This window comes from Pristis pectinata, chromosome 44 (assembly GCF_009764475.1).
Source record: "Pristis pectinata isolate sPriPec2 chromosome 44, sPriPec2.1.pri, whole genome shotgun sequence".
Taxonomy (NCBI): domain Eukaryota; kingdom Metazoa; phylum Chordata; class Chondrichthyes; order Rhinopristiformes; family Pristidae; genus Pristis; species Pristis pectinata.
This window is the reverse complement of record NC_067447.1, coordinates 939,629-961,496: the sequence shown is the minus strand read 5'-3', so window position 1 is coordinate 961,496 and position 21,868 is coordinate 939,629. Positions and strand designations below refer to the sequence as shown.

General features: G+C 47.9%; 1 protein-coding gene across 1 annotated transcript in view; it reads right to left on the bottom strand.

Annotated features, from left to right (window-relative positions):
- The window catches only part of LOC127566674 (NACHT, LRR and PYD domains-containing protein 3-like), a 38,791-nt gene extending 17,604 nt beyond the window's left edge, over window positions 1-21,187 (bottom strand). Inside the window, exons 1-3 of the mRNA XM_052009196.1 lie at window positions 20,817-21,187; window positions 6,296-6,787; window positions 1,146-1,330 (exon numbers count right to left, since the gene is read on the bottom strand). Coding sequence (XP_051865156.1) covers window positions 1,146-1,330; window positions 6,296-6,758 — 648 coding nt within the window. The 5' untranslated portion in view covers window positions 6,759-6,787; window positions 20,817-21,187. The remainder of the gene's footprint in view (window positions 1-1,145; window positions 1,331-6,295; window positions 6,788-20,816) is intronic.
- Window positions 21,188-21,868: the final 681 nt, after the last annotated feature.

Sequence of the window (21,868 nt, the reverse complement as noted above, 5' to 3'; positions counted from 1 at the left end):
TTTCCTGCGTTCGGCCCATATCGCTCCAAATCCCGCCCCTCCATGTACCTATCCAAGTCCTGAAATGATACTGTTGACCCTGCCTCAAACACTTCCTCTGGAAACTTCGTTCCATATGCTCGCCACCCTCTGCGTGGAAAAGTTGACCCTTAAGGTCCCTTTTAAATCTTTCCTCTCTCAGCCTGAACCTATGCCTCCTAGTTTTGGACTCCCCTACCCTGGAGGAAAGACAGTTACCGTCCACCGTAACTGTGGTTTTCATAATTCTAAAAACACTTCTATAAGGTCAACCCTTCATTCTCTTACGTTCCAAGGAAGGAAAGATCCAGCCTGGCCAACCTCTCCCTATCAAACGGGCCCCCTCGTCCTGGCAACATCCTCGTAAATTTTCTCTTCTCTGTTTCCTGTTTAACGACGTCTTTCCTACTAAAGGGTGACCAAAACTCTACACAATATTCCACCTGCGGCTTCACCAACGACTTCTACAACGACCTTGAGGTTTATCAATCCATGAGGCGCACAGACAAGGAGAATGGGCACACAACAGTATACAAAAAATGCTGGAAGAACTCAGCAGGTTAGGCAGCATCTAGGGAGGGAAATAAGCAGTCAACGTTTCGGGTCGCGACCCTTCATCAGTACTGGAAAGGAAGGGGGCAGAAGCGAGAATAAAGAGGTTGGGGGACGTGGGAGGAGCAGGTGATAGGTGAGTCCAGGTGAGGGGGGGAGGTAGGTGGGTGGCGGTAGGGGAGATGAAAGAAGCTGAGAGGCGATAGGTAGACGAGGCAAAGTGCTGAAGAAAAAAGAATCTGGTCGGACTGGACAGCAGACCATGGAATAAAGGGAAGGAGTTTGGGAATAGGAGGGAGGCCATGAGGACGGGGAGGGGAAAGAGAGGGGGCAAAGAGGCCACAGGAATGAGGGAGAGTAAAACGGGTGGGTGCAGAGGGGAGGGATGACCGTGAGTTAGAGAAATCGAGGTTGATGCCGTCAGGTGAATAAGCCACCGCCTTTTCCCAAGGTCCGTGAGTCGAACACTAGTTGTCTAATTGTTTGCTCCGCCGAATCAATTCCAGTCACAACCCTTGAATAAATTCTGAACATTGTTGGAGATTTAAAAAAAAACTGAATCCGTGACAACTAACCTCAAGTTCTCCGGCGTCAATTATAAGTTTATTCTGCAAAGCTTCAGCAATGCTGTCCGCAAAGGTTGCAGTTGCGTCTTCCAGTCTCTGTCGGTAGAACTCCGTGATTCTACGCAGGTTTTTGTCGTTCAGACTTTTCAGGAAATCCTTCAGTTTTTCCCTGTCGCCGTCTGCTGAACTGCATCCTGGAAAGAAACAACTTTGTTTCAGTTTCAGCAAAGTGTCGGAGGCTTGGTTTGTTTTCAGGCAACTCCTGACCGTTTCATCCCCTTGAATATAATGTAGAAACATCGAGATCATGGTTCACTTATATGAAACTTTGTTGGAGAACTCTACGTAGCATTGGTCGCAGAGTAATGGAGCTCTACAGAACAGAAATAGGCCCTTCAGTCCAACACTTCCGTCCCGACCAAGTTGCCGATCTGAGCTGGTCCCATTTGCCTGTGCTTGACCCCTGTCCCTCTCAACCATTCTTGTCCACGAACCTGTCCAAATGTCATTTAAACCTTGTAATTCTACCTGTGTGTACCACTTCCTCTGGCAGTTCGTTCCGTATACCCACCTGCCTCTGTATGGAAATGTGCCCTACTCTTTAAATCTTCCCCCCGCTCATCATCAAACCTCACCCTCTACCCTTGGACTCCCTGACGCTGTGGGCAAGACTTTGGCTGTTCAACTTATCTAAGTCCTTCATGATGATAATTACCTCTATGTCACCCCTCAGCCTCCTTCACCCCGCGGAAGGAGCTCCCAGACTATCCTGACAGCTCAGGCCCTCCAGTCCCGGTAACATCCTTGTAAATCTATTCTACATCCCCCGCCCCCCCCCCCCCCCCAGAGTTTCAACCTTCCTCCAGCAGGGCGGCCAGAACTGCACGCCGTGCTCCAAATGTTGCCTTGGCAACGTCTCATGCAGTTGTAACGTGACATCCCACCTCTGGTGCTGTATAATGACAGATGAATGCAATCTTGCCAGACGCATCGTTCGCCATCCTGTCTACCTATGACGCCAGAGCACAGCAGGATTGAGGGTCTGAGTTATAGGGAGAGGTTCAACAGACTAGGACTTTATTCCTTGGAGCTCAGGAGACAGAGAGGTGACCTTATAGAGGTTCAGAAAATCATGAGGGGGCAGAGGTCATGTGATTTTTCGCAGGTGTTTCCCAAGAACTCGAGGGCATGGGTTTCACAAGACTAGATAACAAGACAAGGGAGCAGAAGCAGGCCATTCTGCCCATCGAGTCTGCTCCAAGGAAAAGGGAAAAAAAGAAATGATAAATGGGGAATGGGGTGGGTGGGAACCTATTCTAATCCCAATTTACGGCCTTATCCCCATATCCCTTGATACCCTGACTATTTAGATATCTATCTATCTCCTCCTTGAACGCCCCCACCGATCTGGCCTCCACTGCTGTACGTGGCAAGGAATTCCACAAATTCACCACCCTCTGGCTAAAGAAATTTCTCCTCATCTCTGTTTTGAAACTGCACCCTCTAATTCTAAGATTGTGCCCTCTGGTCCTGGACTCACCCACCAAGGGAAACAGCCTAGCCACACCTACTCTGTCCTTTCCTATCAACATTTTAAATGTCACTATGTCCAGTGAGTACAGTCCAAGAGCCGACAAACGCTCATCATACGCAAGCCCTTTCATTCCTGGAATCATCCTCGTAACTCTCCTCTGATTTTGAGATCTGTTTGAGATGTGATGAGATGAGATGAGATGAGATGAGATGAGATGAGATGAGATGAGATGAGATGAGATGAGATGAGATGAGATGAGATGAGATGAGATGAGATGAGATGAGATGAGATGAGATGAGATGAGATGAGATGAGATGAGATGAGATGAGATGAGATGAGATGAGATGAGATGAGATGAGATGAGACGAGATGAGACGAGACGAGACGAGATGAGACGAGATGAGATGAGATGAGATGAGGTGAGCTCAGATGAGATGAGATAAGAGGATAAGACAAGATAAGATATCTTTATTGGTCACGTACATCGAAATACTTCTTTTGTGCAGAGTGTTCTGGGGGGAAGGCCTCAAGTGTCGCCAGTCTTTCGGCGTCAACATAGCATGCCCACAACTTCCTAACCCGTACGTCTTTGGAATGCAGGAGGAAACCGGAGCACCCGGAGGAAACCCACGCAGACACACTGGGAAGAACGTACAAGCTCCTTACAGACGGCGGCCGGAATTGAACCCGGGTCGCTGGCGCTGCAATAGCGTTACGCTAACAGCTACACTGCCGTGAGAATAGAAAGATTTAATAAGAACCTGAGGGGTAAATTGTTTTCACACGGTGTGGTATATAAGCGGAAATGGGCTTCCAGAAGAAGTGGATGAGGCAGCGAGAATAACAACTGTTAAAAGATAGTTGTGCAGGTACATAGATTAGAAAGGTTTAGACGGTGATAGGCCAAACTCTGGCAAATGGGACTCGCATGGATGGGGCATCTTGGTCGGCATGGAACAGTGGGCTGAAGGGCCTGTTTCCCTGCTGTATATCCACATGACTCTATGTGGTTGCACTGGAAAAGCTGCAGAAGAGATTTACCAGGCGGTTGCCCGAGGAGAGACTAAATGGCTTGGTCTTCGTGCGGAGAAGGCTGAGACAGGACCATCACGAGGGAAACAAAGTTCTGAAGGACATTGATATGGAGGATAATGAGCAGCTCTTTGCCATAATGGTGACGTCCACAATGAGAGGACATACATTTAATGCAAGGAGTAAGGGGTTCAGAGGATATCTGAAGAAGATCTTCTGGGACCCCCTGCTATTTGTGATTTTTATAAATGACTTGGATGAGGATGTGGAAGGGTGGGTTCGTAAGTTTGCTGATGATACAAAGGATGGTTGTGTTGTGTAGAGTGTAGACGGTTGGCATAGGTTACACAGGATATTGATAGAACGCAGAGCGGGGTTGAGAAGTGGCAGATGGAGTTCAGCCCGGTTAAGTATGAAGTGATACACTTCGGTAGATCGAATTTGAAGGCAGAATACAAGGTTAATGGCAGGACTCTTAGCAGTGTGGACAAACAGAGGGCTATTGGTGTCCACATCCATACATCCCACAAGGTTGCACCGCAGGTCGATAGGGCTGTTAAGAAGGCGCATGGAGTGTTTGTCTTCATTTTTCGGGGTATTGAGTTTAAGAGCCACGAGGCGATGTTGTAGTTCTATAGAACTCTGGTCAGACCACACATGGAGTGTTGTGTTCAGTTCCAGTCGCCTCATTATAGGAAAGTTGTGGAAGCTTTAGAGAGGGTGCAGAGGAGATTTACCAGGATGTTGCCTGGATTGGAGAGTAGGTCTTATGAGGATAGGTTGAGCGAGCTGGGGCTTTTCTCTTTGGAGAGGAGGAGGATGAGAGATGACTTGATAGAGGTGTGAGAAGAGGCATACTGTAGATCGACTGGACGGTCATAGACTTTTCCCCAGTGCGACAATAGCTAATACGAGGCGACATGATTTTAAGGTGATTGGAGGAAGGTATAAGAGGGATGTCAGGGGTAAGCTTCTTACACAGAGAGTGGTGGGTGCGTGGAACGCACTGTCGGCTGAGGTTGTGGGGGCAGATACATTAGGGACATTAAAGAGTCTCTTGGATGGACACATGAATGATAGAAAAATAGGGGGCTCTGTGGGAGAGAAGCGTTAGATAAATCTAGAACAGAATAAAATGTCGGCACAACCTTGTGGGCCGAATGGCCTGTACTGTGCTATTGTGTTGTATGTTTTATGTATATTCTAAGAATGTTTATATCCAGACGGTATTTGGAATCTGGAGGGCATCGTCTGAGGGGGTGGTGGACGCGGAGACTCTCACTATATTCACAAGCACCAGAAGCGCCAAGGTATGGAAGGTGGCGGATCAGGTGCTGTGAAACGGGATGAGCGCTGATGGGTATCTGAGGATCCTCATGGACTGATCATACGGTCATGAAGTTTGCAGATTTACAGACGCTAGTTAGACCACATCTGGAGCATTGCGTTCAATTCTAGTCGCCCCATTATAGGGAGGACGTGGAGGCCTTGGATAAGGTACAGAAGAGGTTCACCAGGATGCTGCCTGGATTGGAGGACATACGCTATAAGGAGGGGTTAGACAAACGGATTGTTTCTTATGGAGCGGGCGGAGGCTGAGGGGAGACCTGATAGAGGTTTATAAGATTATGAGAGGCATGGATAGCGTAGACAGCTGGTATCTATCTCCCCCTCCCCTCCCCCGAGGATCTAATTGTCATACTGGAGAGCATGCTTTTGAGGAGGGAAGGGGTAAGTTCAAAGGAGATATACGTGTCAATTTTCTTTTACACAGAGTGCGGTGGGTGCCTGGAATGCGCTGCCTAGTGTGGTGGTGGAGTCAGATACGACAGAGGTGGTTAAGATAGGCACATGGATGTGCAGGGGATGGAGGGATAGGGACATTGTGTAGGCAGAAGGGATTAGTTCAGTTCCATATTTAATTACTAGTTTAATTATTTAGGCATATCAGCATGGGCCGAAGGGCCTGTTCCTGTGCTGTACTGTTCTATGTTCTATGTTCTAATACAGCACAGGAAGAGGCCAAAACGACCATCTAAACCAGTCCCATATGGCAGAGTTTGTGCACTGTCTCTCTGAACATTTCCTATCCATTCAACTGTCCAGGTACCTTTTAAATGTTGTTCATGTACCTGCCTCAACCACATCCTCTGGCAGCTCGTTCCATATGTGGACCATACCTTGGGTGAAAAAGTTGTCCCTCAGGTTCCTGTTAAATCTCCCCTCTCCCACATTAAACCTATGCCCTCCTGTTCTTGATTCCACAACACTGGGGAATAAAGATAATGTGCATTCACCCTATCTCTGCCCCTCATGATTTCACACACATCTTTAAGAACATCCCTCATTCTTTTGCACTCCCGATAAATAACGTTCTTGCCTACTACACCTCTCTCTATAACTCTGTCCCTCGCAACGTCCTCGTAATATATTTTCCGAGCTCTTTCCAGCTAAATGACATCTTTCCAAGACCGTGGAGCCGAAGTGCCTCTGACTGTGCAGCGCGACTCCAAGTGGGAAAGTTCAGCGGATTGCAAAAGAAAGAAACCATCCATTGACGGACCAAACTATGCCACACAAAATGTTATCTCACCAGATGTGGGTCCCTTGTTCTCAGAGGCGACGGGGTTCCTCTGTGCCGGCACAGTGCACGAACGGGAGCCATCACTGGAAGTCCTACTTGTCGTGGGATCGCCTTCTTCTCGCTCCGAGTTAGATGTATCGGGCTGACTGTTGGTGTCAAGCCCGCTTGTAGATTCTTTCTCGATGGAACTTCCCTGTTCCCTTTTCCTGTAGGGACCTTTCACCCTGTCAGCGAATGGTGCTGTTCCCCTTTCATCTCTCGCTGCGATATGTTGCCCATCGTCCTTTATATGATCGAATATCCTTCTTGAAGCTTCGAAAACATGTGCGAACACGCCACGTGTTTGTGTGCCTGAACGTCGCTGCGAACATTCTTTGGTGTGTTCAAGAACAGTACTTACATCGTTGTGACTACCAGACTGACAAGCTGGTTCCTTTTTCTTCGGAGTCGATTTTTGATTTAAGCCATTCATGGCATCGCCGCTGGGATGGCTTTATTTCCCTGAAACATAAACAAATAGTCAACAGTGAAATGCGTAGACCCTGTGCAGTTTGTTCTCGGCTAAACATACGTTACTAATTATTTGAAATAATCAAATCGTTCCTTGGTCCCTCCACCATTCTCCCCCGTGAATATGCCTCGTCCCCAACACATATTCTCACAATAAACTTGTTGCCTTAACTAATTTGGTCCGAAGGACCACCAAATTTAAATTACGTTCTCTGTTTTAAAACACCATAAGAAATTTCTTCTGCACTTTGGGGAAAAGTAATCCAGGTTTACAGAATTACAGAAGGAGTCTATAAGGACCATCTTAGAAGCGGGTAAAATACAATCAGGAAAATGTATAAGTTAATCTATAGAAAGATTACAAAGGGGCGAAGCTAAAGAGCGTGGAAGCGATTTCAACACAGTCTGAAGGGAAAGTATAGGCAGAAACCAAATCGCCTTCCTTTTATTAGTGCTTTGAACATACTTTCGCACACCAATCCTTCTATTTCGTCAGGAAGTTGAAATTCGGCATGTCGCCGATGGCTCTCACCAATTTTTAACAGGTGCACCATCAGAAGTGTCCCATTCTGGCGCAACACAGCTTGGCGCGGCAACTGCTCTGCTCAAGACCGCAAGAAAATGCAGAGAATTGTGAATACAGCTTAGCCTAACACGGAAACCAGCCTCCCTACCCATCTGTTGCCTCGGTACAGCAGCCTACATAATCACAGACCCCACCCATCCCGGACATCCTCTCTTAATCCCCTCTACTCGGGCAGAAGATACAAAGTGCTTGAAAACACGTACCATCATGCTCAAGAAGAGCTTCTCATGAGACTATTGAACGGACCACTTATGAGATGAGGACGGACTCTTGATCTCTCAGCTTACCTTGTCCGTACTCCTGCCTCTAATGTGCCTATCTATACTGTACTTTCTCTGTAAGTGCAACACCATATCATGGCAATCTATCCTATCTATGCTCTTCTGTCGTGGAAACTCTAATTTCTGCTACAATAAGAAACGATAACTCCGAGTTTTGTTCCATGGCTTTTATTTACTCATGCTGCCATGGAGAGTGGGCAGCGATCTTCACCGTCACCCAGACCCCAGACTCTAACATAGAGAAGGTTACGAGCTCATTTTACATGTTAAAACAACAGCTATATCACAGTACTAGTTCAGTTACGGTTGTTACATACTTAAGAATTCGATCAATGTGTTACATAGATTAAAATAAAACAAAACGATCCCAACCAGTTCCTCTTATCAGGTGCTCAAGAGTGAGCGCAAGACTGAACACGCATCCTGTTTTATTTCAAAGTTTGGTTTCAGCAGTTTACTGGAGGCCTGCTGGCTCCGAGCCCAGATTTAGAACAAAGAACATAGAACACTACAGCACAGTACCGACAGTTCGGCCCACAATGTTGTGCCGACATTTTATCCTGCTCTAAGATCTATCTAACCCTTCCCTCCCACATAGCCCCCTATCTTTCTATCATTCATCTAAGAGTCTCTTAAATGTCCCTGATGTATCTGCCACCACCACCTCTGCCGGAAGTGCGTTCCACACACCCACCACTCTCTGTGTAAAAAAAAACTTACCCCTGCCATCCCCCTTATACCTTCCTCCAATCACCTTGAAATTATGACCCCTCGTGTTAGCCATTGTCGCCCTGGGAAACAGTCTCTGACTGTCCACTCGATCTTTGTCTCTTATCATCCTGTAAACCTCTATTAAGTCTCCTCTCATCTTCCTTCTCTCCAAAGAGCCCCAGCTCGCTCAACCTATCCTCATAAGACGTGCTCTCCAATTCAGGCATCATCCTGGTAAATCTCCTCTGCACCCTCTCTAAAGCTTCACATCCTTTCTTTAATGAGACGACTAGAACTGAACACAATACTCCACGTGTGGTCTGACCAGAGTTCCATAGCTGCATCACTGTGAGCTGCAACTCATTTTCTGTTGGCTGCAAGCATAGTTCTCTTATACAATGTCAAGTATCCCATCAGCCCCAGTATGGTCAAAAGGCACCATTTTTTCTTCTATACCTTCATAATATCAGGTCCCTTTCAGTCTACTCTGATACACGGTAAACAAAACCAGATTATCAAGTAGGAAACGTGCTAACTCTATCCTAACCCGCAGGGGAGGTTAGAACTTCTAAGCTAAATTGCAGCATGAAGGTCGGTTCACTCAGCAATACCAAAGGATTTGTTCAAATTGCAACCTGTTTTGGGGAATTGATACCACCTGCAAGAATTGCTACCTGTGCAAACATATCAGCGCCGCACCCAATCTGTACTTTGGAGTCCGGGTGGACTGACTTTTACTGCACCACTGTTTACAGATCATGAATGATTAACCATTAAGTTTAACTTGGAAGGTCTGCTGACTAAGATAAAGGATTTCATTTGTTTGCCGTTCTTCAGATAGGGCAGAGACCCAGAGGCCTTTTCCCAAGGTGAAAATGTCAAATACCAGAGGGAACACAAGAGATTCTGCAGATGTCGGCAGCAATAGAAGGCCTGAGTTATCGGGAGAGGTTGTCCACGCTAGGTCTATATTCTTTGGAATGCAGGAGAATGAGGGGCGACCTTATAGAGGTAACGCACACAAAACATGTTAGGGTAGCTGAGCAGGTCAGGCAGCATCTGTGGAGAGCAATAAACGTTCAACTCTTCGGGTCGACATACTTCATCAGGAGACCGGAAAGGAAGACGTCATCAGCCAGAATAAGAAAGTCAAAGGAAGGGGAGAGCGAGGGGAACATGCAGGCAGGGGATAGGTGAGCCCAGGTGATAGGTGAGCCCAGGTGAGTGGAGGGAGGAAGGTAGGTGGGGGAGGGGAGTGATGTAAGAAGCTGAGAGGTGACAGGTAGAAGAGACAAAGGGCCGAAGAAGAAGGAATCCGGTAGGAGAGGACAGTGGACAATTGAGTGCAAGGAAGTGGGGAATAGATGGACAGGCATGACAGCGGGTGAAGAGGAAAGAAAAGAGGTAAGTGGACACCAGGAATGAGGGAAGACAAATGAAGGGGCAGCATGGAGAAAAAGAGGGAAAAGTGGGGAAGAGTTACTGGAAGTTAGAGAAATCGACGTTGAGGCCGTCAGGTTGGAGACTCCCAAGGCGGAATATGAGGTGTTGTTCCCTCAACCTGAGTCTGGCCTCAACGTGGCAGTAGAGGAGGCCATGGATAGACATGTCAGTATGGGAGTGGGATGTGGAATTGAAGTGGTTGGCCACCGGAAGATCCTTGCTTTTGCGGCGGCAAAACCAAAAAATAAAACCAGAAGGCATAGCTTTAAGGTGAGAGGGGGAAATTTTAAAGGGTATTTTCCAGTCAAGTGTTTTACACAGAGATTGGCAGGTGCCTGGAACGCGCCACCAGGAGGAGTTGGTGGAGGCAGAGAGAATGGCAACGTTTGAGAGGAACTTAGACAGGCGCATGTATAAGTATCGGCCACTCACAGGCAGTGGGGATTAGCTCGGACTCGCATCATGGTTGGCACAGGCAAGGTAGGCAAAAGGGCCTGTGGCTGTGCTGCACTGTTCTATGTTCGATACTCTTTATTCGTACAACGAGACGAGCTGACTTCAGCCTTGCACTTAGGCTTTCCTTTGTGAAACTCTCATTTGTATTGCACTACTCTACCTTCGCAAAACCTAAATAAAGGTACAAGCAAATAGCTTGTTATCTATAGAGCAGTACTCACATCTAATCATCCCGCAAGGAGCAAACATCTCACGTTTACTCTCTTGTTCACGAGAAGTGGAATTTTAAAACGTTATGAATTTTGCTCTACCCCACTTTGCAAATCCAACCTTGCTTCCAGTTTATTTTCGGTTTCTTATCCAGAATTCCTGTAACACTTTTGGGGTGATGTTTTAGAGAGAATCCCTTTCTTCAGCTCTCTCTGCGACGGCTTTCTCCACACCCGTTCGGCGTTATTGGTTGGAGGAAGAGGAGACTGCAGATGTTGGGACCTGGGGTAACATCCAATTAGCCGGAAGAACCCAGACTGCTCAGGCAGCACCTGTGGAGGGAAATGGACGGGCGACGTCTCCGGTCTAGACCCGTCATCGGGGCTGAGGTAGTAGAGGGGAGATAGCCAGCTTAATGAGGTGAGGGGAGGGGCTGGGGCAGCTGGCGAGCGACGGATGGACCCACGTGAGGAGGGGTGATCGGGAGATGGAGGAACGGACACGGCAACAAGAGGCTGGGAAGTGATAGGTCGAGGCGGAAAAGGGCCGCAGACGGTGGATTCTGATTGGAAAGGAAAGTAGAGCATGGGGCCAAACGAGGGAGGTGACGTGGGCTGACGGGAACCTTAGGGGGAAGGACCCAGTGGGGGGACTGTGTGGGTGATGAGCCGATGGAGTGGCTGGAGGCGGTGCAGAGAAACGGGGTGACAGAGCGCCGGAGGGTGGATGTAGAGGACACCGGGTAGTTCAGGGTGAGAGGGAAATGGGACAGACGGGGAGCAGGTTTACTGAAAGTGAAGAATTCAACGATTATGCCGCCGGTGGATGGACTATCCAAGGAGAGGAGGCCACATCGAGAGCACCGGGTGCAGTAGCTAGGTTTGGGGGGGGGGACGGTGGGGATGCAGGTGATTCTCTGCCTCACCTGGAATGTGAAGTGCAGTTCATTTAGTCTGCGTAGAGCCTCGCCCTGGCAGTAGGGGGTTTCCGAGGGCATGCAGGGTGGTGTGGGTATGGGGCGGGAAAATTAAAATGGCAAGAAAGAGGGAGAACCAGGTGGCCTCGGCGGACGGAGCGCATGTGCTAAGCAAAAGGGATGGCCTCGTCTGCGCTTGGTCTCACCGAGGGAGAGGAGGCCACCGGACGCTGTAGCTGAGGGTGGAGGGGGTGCCGGCGAATCTCCGCCTCGCCAGGAAGGTCCGTTGACGCCCCTGGGTGGTGGCGAGGCTGGAGGTGAAGAGACAGCTGTTAAACCGCCTACGGTTGCAAGGGGAAAGTGTTTGGAGGAGGGGAGGGATTAGTGGGGAGGGATGAGTGAACCAGGGAGGCAGGGAGAGTGTGATCCCCGCGGAAAACACAAACGAATGTGATTGGGAGGGAGGGAGGAGATGTGGCTGCTGGTAGAGTCACATTGTGTTTATTATTGATTGATTCAGTATGCATTTTTAGACAGGATATATTCTGATTTTTGAAATGCCTTCTTAATCAACAGTTTCAGGCTGTTCTCAATAGCTTGTCGATGGAGTACCCGAAGACAACACCCAAGTAATTCGCGACTGACGCGGGATGGTCCCTTCTTTGACAAATGGAGCAGTTCCGTGTCAGAGATGACGGCGTTATTCGACAATAAGGAGATCACTCAATTCGCTGGGCGACAAAAATCCCAATGCCTTATATCAGTGCATCAGGAACAACAGGGTAGCCATGGGTCCGCCGAGCGACCAAATGGGTAACCTACGTGTCGAGCCAGGGGATGTGGACGTTGCCGTAAAGAGGACGTGGGATCTCGGGGGAGGGCTACGCGGGTGAGCTGGAGCAGGTCAGGATTAAGAAGGGGGAGGCGTCGGATATTATGGTACGCATGTTTTCATAAACTCCCAAGCCCGGCACAGATCGATGCCAGGTTGCAGTGCGATGCAAGAGAGGAGATTGCTGGGGCCCTGAGAGAGATTTTTGTTTCTTTGCTATCCAAAGGTGAAGTTCTAGAAGAATGTAGGACGGCTAATGTTCCTAAATAAAGGAAGAGCAGTAGGGATAAGGCTGGGAACTACAGGCCGGTGAGCCTTGAGTCACTGCCAGAGTTATTATTGTAGAAAGTCATGAAATATGGGATTTATGCACATTTGGAAAGGCAGGGGCTGATTAGGGATCATAGCATCATATAACAGAACAGCACAATACAGGCCCTACGGTCCACAATGTCGTGCCGACCTTTAAACCTCGCCTAAGACTATCTAACCCCTTCCTCCCACAAATCTCTTGACTTTGGCCAATGTACCTGCCTACACCACCGCCCCAGGCAGCGCATTCCATGCTCGAACCACTCTCTGGGTGAAAACAGAACACCCTCTGATATCTCCTTTGAACTACCCACCCATTACTTTAAAGCCATGTCTTCTTGTATTGAGCATTGGCTGTCTACTCTATCTATTCCTCTTAATATTTTGTATACCTCTGTCATGTCTCCTTTCATCTTCTACTCCAAAGAGTAAAGCCCTATCTCCCTTATAATGCATAGTCTCTAAACCAGGCAGCATCCTGGCAAATCTCCTCTGCACTCTCTCCAACGCTTCCACATCCTTCCGTTAATGAGGCCAGCATGGTTTTGGAGCGGGTAAAATTCTGCCTCAGTCATTGGATTGAGATTATAGAAGAGTAAGAATAATAATCAAGGCAGGTCAGTTAACATTGTCCATGTGATTTTTACTGAAGCAGCGACAAGGATCCACACGGTAGGCTGGTACAGAAGGTTAACCCACACGGGATCCAAGGCGAACTAGCCAATTGGATCCAAAACTGTGGTGATAAGAGGAAGAGGGCCGTGGTGGGGGGATGTTTGTTCCCTGATGGGAAGTCTGTGACCAGTGGTGTACCACAGGGATCTGTGCTGGGGCATTCGCTGTATTTGATGTCGATGAGCGACTCGAACGTGAAGGTAGGAAGTCCGGTTGGTAAGTTTGCGGATGAAGTGAAAATAAGTGACGTCCCGGATAGCGAGGAAGGTTGACACAGGATAGAGCAAGATATAGATCAGATGGAGAATGTGGCGGACCGCAGGCAGATGAGATTCAATCACAATAATTCTCATGTGATGGAAGTTTGACAAGTAGGAAGTGTACCACGAACGGTAGGGACCGAAAGAATGTCGATGATCAGAGGGATCTTGGGGTTCAAGTCCATAGTTCCCTGCAAATGGCAAAACAGGTGGGTCTGGTGGTGAAGAAGGCAGGTTGCACGCTTGCCTTGGTAGGTAGGAGCTCGGAATATGGAAGCTGGAACATTACGTTACAAGTTTACAGAACGCAGGGTTGGTTACACTTGGAGTATTGTATCCAGTTCTGGTCAAGACACAAAAGGGAGGATATGGTTGACCTGGAGAGACTGCACTGGAGATTCGCCGGGATGCCGCCTGGATTGGAATACTTCAGTTATGGGGAGAGATTGGATGGGCATGGTGTTGGTTTCCATGGAGAGAAGGAAGCTGAGTGGTGACCTGACAGAGGAAGATAAGATTATGAGAGGCATAGATAGGGTAGATAGTCAGTAGATAGGGGATCGAAAACAAGAGGGAATCGTTTTAAGGCGGGAGGACGGAGTTCTCCAGAGGATCTGAAGCGTTTTGACACGGATAGCGAGTGATATCTGGGACCCGCTGCCAGAGGAGGTGGTTGCATCAGATACATTCACTGCGTTTCGGAGACAGAGACAGGCAAGGCATAGAAGGATACGGACCTAATGTGGGGAAGTGGTTTCGGTGTAGATGGGCAAAAAAGGTTGGACTGGCCGAGATGGGCCGAAGGAACAGTTTCTGTGTCGGAGAACTCAATGATTCTTAAGTTCTACTATCCTGAACTCAGTCAGACGAGTTACATAGTGAAACAGATGTGAGTGGGTGCTTTATGCGATAGCAATAAGATGTTGTGTTTAGCCTCGGAGAGCCTCGTCACTGAAGTTCTGCCTGAAACAGTGTTATAACACAGAATGATGTTTAAACAGCAGAAGTTTCGTCACGTGACCTTATGTTTGGAAATCTAACTTTGTTAAACGACGCTGCCTCGAGTACATTGAATAAAGCCTTCTCTTCTGCCTTATATGCAACACATATTCACATATATACTAACATTTGTCGGGTCCTGATAGATAATTCTAATTTCAGACAGTTCGTGTAAAATAAGCCGAAATGTTTTCTACAGGCTCGTTTACACACCCTGGGTAAAGGTCAGTTTCATATCTCGAGCAGAAATGTGACCTTCAGTTTGATGTTTACAATTCCTTTCCGTCTCATAGATAGGTACCCTTATTTGGCAGAGAAAATTTCTGAGGATTTTGCCAGGACTAGAGGGCCTGAGTAATCGGGAAGGTTGGCCAGGCTCGGTCTTTATTCTTTGAAATGCACGTGAATAAGAGGTGACCTTATAGAAGTAACACGCACACAAAGCGCTGGAGGAACACAGCAGGTCGGGCAGCATCTATAGATAGAAATAAACTTCCGACGTTTCGAGTCGAGACCCTTCCTAGGGACCTCATAGAAGTGTTGTGAATTACGGAAGGCATAGATAAGGTGGACAACAACAGTCTTAGAGGTGAGAGGGGAAAGATTTAAAAGGGACCTGAGGGGTAACTTTTTCACACAGAGGATGATGTGTCTACGGAACGAGCTACCAAAGGAAGTGATTGAGGCAGGTACAATTTAAGAAACACTTGGACATGTAAATGGAGGGACAGGGCTTGGAGGGATATGAACCGAACGCAGGAAATTAGGAGTAGCTGGGTGGGCACAGTTATCAGCATGAGTCGGTTGGACCGAAGGGCCTGTATCCGTGCTGTATTACTCTATGACTCTGTGACTTTAAATGGAATCATAAACACAGGCCGTCCGGTCCATCATATTCTTGCCGACCATCTAGTACGGATCGACACGACTTGCATTTGCTTGCACTTGGCTTGTCGCCTTCCATGCCTCGGTTCAAGCGCTCGTCCAGACACTTCCTGAAATTGTCTCGGATAGGTGCGAGGGGTTGCATTTTGGGGAGGTAAACCAGGGCATGACATACACGGTGAATGGAATTTAAATTGAACGAGTGTGAAGTGATACATTTTGGGAAGTGAAACCAGGATAATACAGCCACAGTGAATGGAACAGCCCTGTGGTGTGTAATGGAACAGAGAGACCATAGGGAACATGGAAACACAATAGATTCTGCAGATACTGGAGCAATACCCAGAAAATGCCAGAGGAACTCAGCAGGTCAGGCAGCAGCTAGTCGACTTTTCGGGTCGAGACCCTTCATCAGGACTGGGCAGAAGCCAGAACTTCTTATTACGACCTCTGGCCTCTTCCTGTCCAGTCCTAGTGTCGACCCGAAACCTCGACTATTTATTTCTCTCCACAGATGCTGCCTGAACCTGCTGAGTTCTTCAGCAATTTGTGTGTGTTGGGGCGCATGTACGCTGTTCCCTGAAAGTAGGAACACAGGTAGACAAGGTTATGAGAGAGGCTCATCGGTCGAAGCACGAAGCATGAGTTGGGATGTAAGGTTACACGTACAGCATGTTAGCACACCGCACCTGGACTATTGTGTGTAGTTCTAGCCAACGCTCTACAGGAAGGGCGTGACTAAGAGCGAGAGGGCGCAGGGACGATTCACAAGGACGTTGCCTGGGTTGGAGGGATTGAGTTATCAAGGAAGATTGGAAAGCCTGCTCTGTTTTACCTGCAGCGAATGAGGCTGAGAGCTGAAATGATGATGGTATTTACAGTCGTGGGAGGCAGTGATGGACAGATAGACAAGTATCCCATGAGAGGCGTGTCTAACATTGGAAGGCATGGGTGTAAGAAGAGACGGATGAGGGTAAAATTTTTCACACAAAGATTAGTTGGGATCTGGAATGAGCTGCCAGAGGAGGTGTTGGAGGCAGGGGCAGTGAGCAGATTTAAGAGGCAACCAGACAAGTACTTGGATGATCACAGCATATGGAATTTATGTAGGCAAATGAGATTAGTATCAATGAACATTACGGTAGGCATAGACGCGGTGGGCCGAAGGGCCTGTTTCCAGGCTGTAAGACGCTGTGACTCTAAATGTTGTGAGACTCGCTTCCTCACCCCCTCAGGCAGTGGGTTCCAGATTCTCGGGGTGAAAATTGGAATTGGAATTGGAATTGGTTTATTATTGTCACATGTACCGAGGTGCAGTGAAAAACTTGGCTTGCATACCCGTTCATGCAGATGAATTCATTACACAGTGAATTGAGGTAGTACAAGGTAAAACAACAACAGAGTGCAGAATAAAGTGTCACAGCTACAGAGAACGTGCAGTGCAGGTAGACAACGGTCACAATGAGGTGGTTCGTGAGGTCGTGTGTCCATCGTATTGTACGAGGGAGCCCAATAGCGGCGGAATAGAAGCTGTCCTTGGGCCTGGTGGTACGTGCTTTCAGTTGTTTGTATCTTCTGCCCTACTGGGAGAGGGGAGAAGACAGAATGTCCAGGGTAGGTGGGGTCTTTGATTATGCTGGCTGCTTTACTGAGGCAGCGACGAGTATAGGGGAGGGGAGGCTAGTTTCCGTGACGCGCTAGGCTGTGTCTACAACTCCCTGCAGTTTCTTGCGGTCCCGGGAAGAGCAGGTGCCACAGCAACCCGTGATGCATCCAGATAGGATGCTTTCTGTGGTGTATCGATATTAATCCGAGACCTCCTACAGACCTTCAATCCCCCGTCCTCTGTGAATGCCCTCTTCTTTTTGACACCTCTACCATGAAATAAAATGTCGTACCGTCTATATCCCCCTCCTCAACGTCTTGCATACTTCAATCCTGTCCCCCGCTCTCCTCTGTCTCCCCCGTTCCCAGAAACTCCGTCTATCAAGTCCCTCCTCATGTGTGAATAGTCCATTCCGGCCAACATCCTGGTCAATCCCTTCCACAGCACTCCAGTGCAATCACTTCCTCTGGTCTGCTGACCAGGACTGTACACTGAGCTCAACCGTGAACCAACTAAAATTTTATACGATTGCACCACCGCCTCCTTTAAAGTCTATGGCGCAGCTAACGAATACAAGACTCCCGTGTGCCATTTTCGCCGCCCTATCTCCCGATGCCGTAAACTTCATGGGCCTTTGATCTTGTAACCCAAGTACACCCTGTTCGTCAATACTCCCTGGGTAACTGACGTTCATTCCGTCAATCCAGCTCTTACTTATCGTCTACAAATACACCTCCTCACGCCTATCAGAGTTAAATGCCATCACCCTGACATCTAATGTATCTCCTCCCCGATGGTATCCACGATAAAAGATCAACAACCTACTGCTGGCGAGGACTACCCTTCAGCAGAACCACCATCTAGGACAGCAGCAGCTTCAGTTTCACCTGCAGACTTGCAAACCACACCTTCCACGTTCATATCCAAATCGTTAATAAATGTGACAAAGAATAAGGGCCCCATCACCCATCCATGTATACACCACTCACCACAAGCTTCCAACTGCAGAACGATGCATTCATTCCCATCCTTGACCAAGTTAATTTTGGATGCGGTTTCCCACTTGCCTTGCATCCCATGGGCTCTGAAACCTTTTCCCCTCTGGATCTGTCCAAGGCCTTCCTGAAGTCCACGGGAACTACATCATCTGCACTGCCCTCGTCAAAACATTTTGTAATTAGTTCGAAAATTCACATAACCTCTCAGTGATATTTTGTGGCTCGCCACGGGCTCTTTAACAGCCCGCTACCCATCTTATACTCCTGCAAGGCCTCTCCCGTTGTCAGCTCTCTGCATTTGTAATACGTTTTCTTCTTTATCCAGAGCTCGATATTCCTTGACGGCCATTGTTACCTAGAGTTGCTGCCATTGCCTTTCACTTAGAAGGACACGTTAGGGCCTGAACTCTCACTACTTCACAGTTAAACACATTGACTCAATCACAAAGAAGGCGCGCTTCATTCGGGGTTTTAGGAGATCTGGTTTATCACCAAAGACTTTGACGGATTTCTCTAGATGCAGGGTGGAGAGCATTCTGACTGGTTTCATCAGGAACCTGGGGGCACATACCACCAGGCTCAAGGGCAGCTTCTATCCCACTGTGATAAGACTATTGAATGGTTCCGTTATACGATGAGATGGACCCTGACCTCACGATCCAGCTTGCTGTGACCTTGCAGCTTATTGCACTGCACTTTCTCTGTAGCTGTGACACTTTACTCTGCACTGTTATTGCTTTTACCTGCACTACCTCAATGCACTCTGTACTAACTCACTGTAACTGCACTGTGCAATGAATTGACCTGTACGATCGGTTTGCAAGACAAGTTTTTCACTGTACCTCGGTACGTGGCAATAATAAACCAATACCAGTACCACACTGTGAATGTTGAATTGCCTTTCATTTAAACATACCACTGTTGTAGCAATAATGTCATATTCCCATGCGCTTATCGCCCTCTGAGTCCTCTGCTCACCTGTCAGGCTCGGAGAATATAGAACAGTAGTGCACATGAACGGTGCCTTTGGCCCACAATATTGTGCCTAACTGATTAAACTGTAAATTAAAGGCTTAAGTAAACTAATCTGTTCTGCCTGCACAAGATTCATATCCTTCCATTATCTCCACATCCGTGTGCCTATCTAGGACCCTCTTAAACACCTCTCTCGTATTTGCCTCCAGGACTACACCTTGGCAGTGTATTGCAGACGCCCGCTACTCTCTGTGTAAAAAACCAACCCCGCCTCTTTGTGATTTAATCTTTCACCGCCCCCTACGCTGAATGTCAATTTGGTTGCCCCAATCCCCTGTCAAATTACAACATTCAGCCCCCTCGCATCTATAGTACCAGCAGAAATTCTCTCATGGTGTTATTTCCGTTCCGATAAGGTGCGGCTTGTACGAGCCAGTTCGTACGGGTCCCATCCTCCACAGAAGAGCTACCTTCCGAAATCTCTTCCTCCAACGCCATCTCTTTAGTCACGCATTCACCTGACCTATCCCTCTACCACTTTGCTCGCAATCACCTAATTGCAGAAATAAAATTACAACCTGAGAAGTCCTGCTCTTTAATCCATGACCCAACCCTCTAAATCCTTGTTACAGGACCTCATCTCTCCTTCTTACCAACGTCGTTAGTGCCAATGATTCGCACCGGAACCACCAACCGTCACGTTTGTAATGTCATGTAGCCTCTCCGAGACATCCTTGACCTTGGCACCAGGAAAGTAAAGTACCATCTGGGGATTTCGCTTCAAGTCACAGAGATCTCTACTCCCCTTACAATTGAATCGCCCATGAATCCAGCTCGCTTAATTTTTATGCTTCTCTCGTGTGCAACAGAGCCAAACATAGTGCAATAAATTTGCTAAGGCTGCCTTCTCCGGAGAAGACATCCCTCCTACACTTTCCAATTCAGTATATCTGTTTGAGGGGCGAGTCCACAGCTGCAGGGGATTTCTGAGCTGGAGGGTTGCACCCACAGAGCCACCTAGTGCCCAACCGTTGCTTTTCTACCTGTGCGGCGGTGGAAAATCAATGGATGGCCGCCAGGTGGCGCGCTCAATCACAAAGAGCTCTTGGTGAATCAAACGGTGCAGAGTCGCAGAGTCACAAAATTATACGGGACAGACACAGGCCATTCGGCCCAACTCGTCCGTGCCAACCACATTGCCTGACCGATCCCGTTGCTCGCGTTTGGTCCATATCGCTCTCAACCTTTTCTATTCATGTCCCTGTCCAAATGACTTCTAAATGCTGTGATCTTCCCCTGAAAGTTCCACCACTTTCTTTGTGAATAAGTTGCCATTCAGGCCCCTTTTACCTTTCCCCATCACTTTAAATCTATGCTCTCTCATTTTTGATACCCGTACCATGAGAAAAAGACTGGCTCTTCACCTTATTTTTCCCCCTCATGATTTTATAAACCTCCACAAGGTCACTCGTCAGCTTTCGATACTCTAGAAAAAAGAAAGTAGATAGTGCGGAGAAACACGGGGAAAATATTACAATTATTAGATGCGATAATTAGATTGCAAGATTATTAGATTGCAATGGGTAAAACCGTCTTGATAGAATGTCACAGAAATAGAAACAGGCCCTTCAGCCCACCAAGTCTACGCCAGCGGCCAAGCACCCAGTTACACCAATCACCAGCGTTACACAACATGGAAACAGGCCCTTCGGCCGATTGAGTCTCCGCCGACCTTCAATGTCCATCTACTGATCACAGAGTCATAGACGACGGAACCAGGCAGAGTCTACATCAATCACCCACTTACAATAATCCTATTTCTTCCCCCTCACTCCCCCCGCATTCTCTCAATTTCCCCAAGGTTCTGGCACTCACCTTCACACGGAGGACACATTACAGCGGCCAACTAATCGACGAAATCGGAAGTCTTTGGGATGTGTCGGGGTGGGGGGGGGGGGAAGGAAGCGGAGCACCCGGGGGAAACCCACGCTGTCGCAGGGGGAAGGAGCGAATTCCACACACAGACAGCGCCGGTGGTCGAGATCGACATAGGCCCGCAGGAGCTGGTAGCAACTTCGCCAGTACACCGCCCCTCCTGTTAAAGATAAGGGAAGCAGCGTCAAAGTTCAGATCATTTGCTGCGCTCATATATCGGCCTTGACGCCCTCATTGTTCGAAATTTATCTTTCGATTACTTTATGTTCCTTGTTCTGGTGCTAACACCGAACAAACGATTTGCAGCAACGTTAATCTCGCTGTAAATGTCTTAAGAATTATAATCGGAGTCTAATTTTCTCAACTGTCGTCAATATTTCCCAATTAGTTTTATCTCAACGTCGGAGTTAAATTTTAATCTTCGGCCTTGATGAAGCTGTCCACGCTCAGGCGCATCTCAACAGTCCAGTTACACACGCTGGACTTTAACCTGTCAATGGGTTTCGCTGAACAAGAGCAGTTTCTACTCCAACCCGATCCATTTTCCAACTGGAGGTTGGAAAATTTGTCCGAATCAACCATCGGCTTTTTTGTCGTTGGATAATTGTGAGACTGTGAAGCCGTGACGAGCAGTTTGGAGACACAAGATTGCGGATCTGCGGTTTGAGGATTGCAGATTGCAGATATGCAGATTACAAATATGCAGTTTGCAGATTTCAGAGCTGCAGATTGCAGATTTCAGATAGCAGAACTGCAGATTGCAGACACTGGAAGCTGGAGCGACGAATATCAGACAAACTTCTGGAGGAAATGAACGGGTCGAGCAGTATCTGTGGTGTGATTGTGTGGGGGAAGGTGCAGCGAAATTGTTGACGTTTCAGGGTCAAACCCTGGACCGGTCGACAACTCCCCCACCCCCCAACCAGCACCGTAGAAGCTACCCGACCCGCCGAATTACTCCAGCAGTTTTCTGTTGAAGAAAAATTTCATTG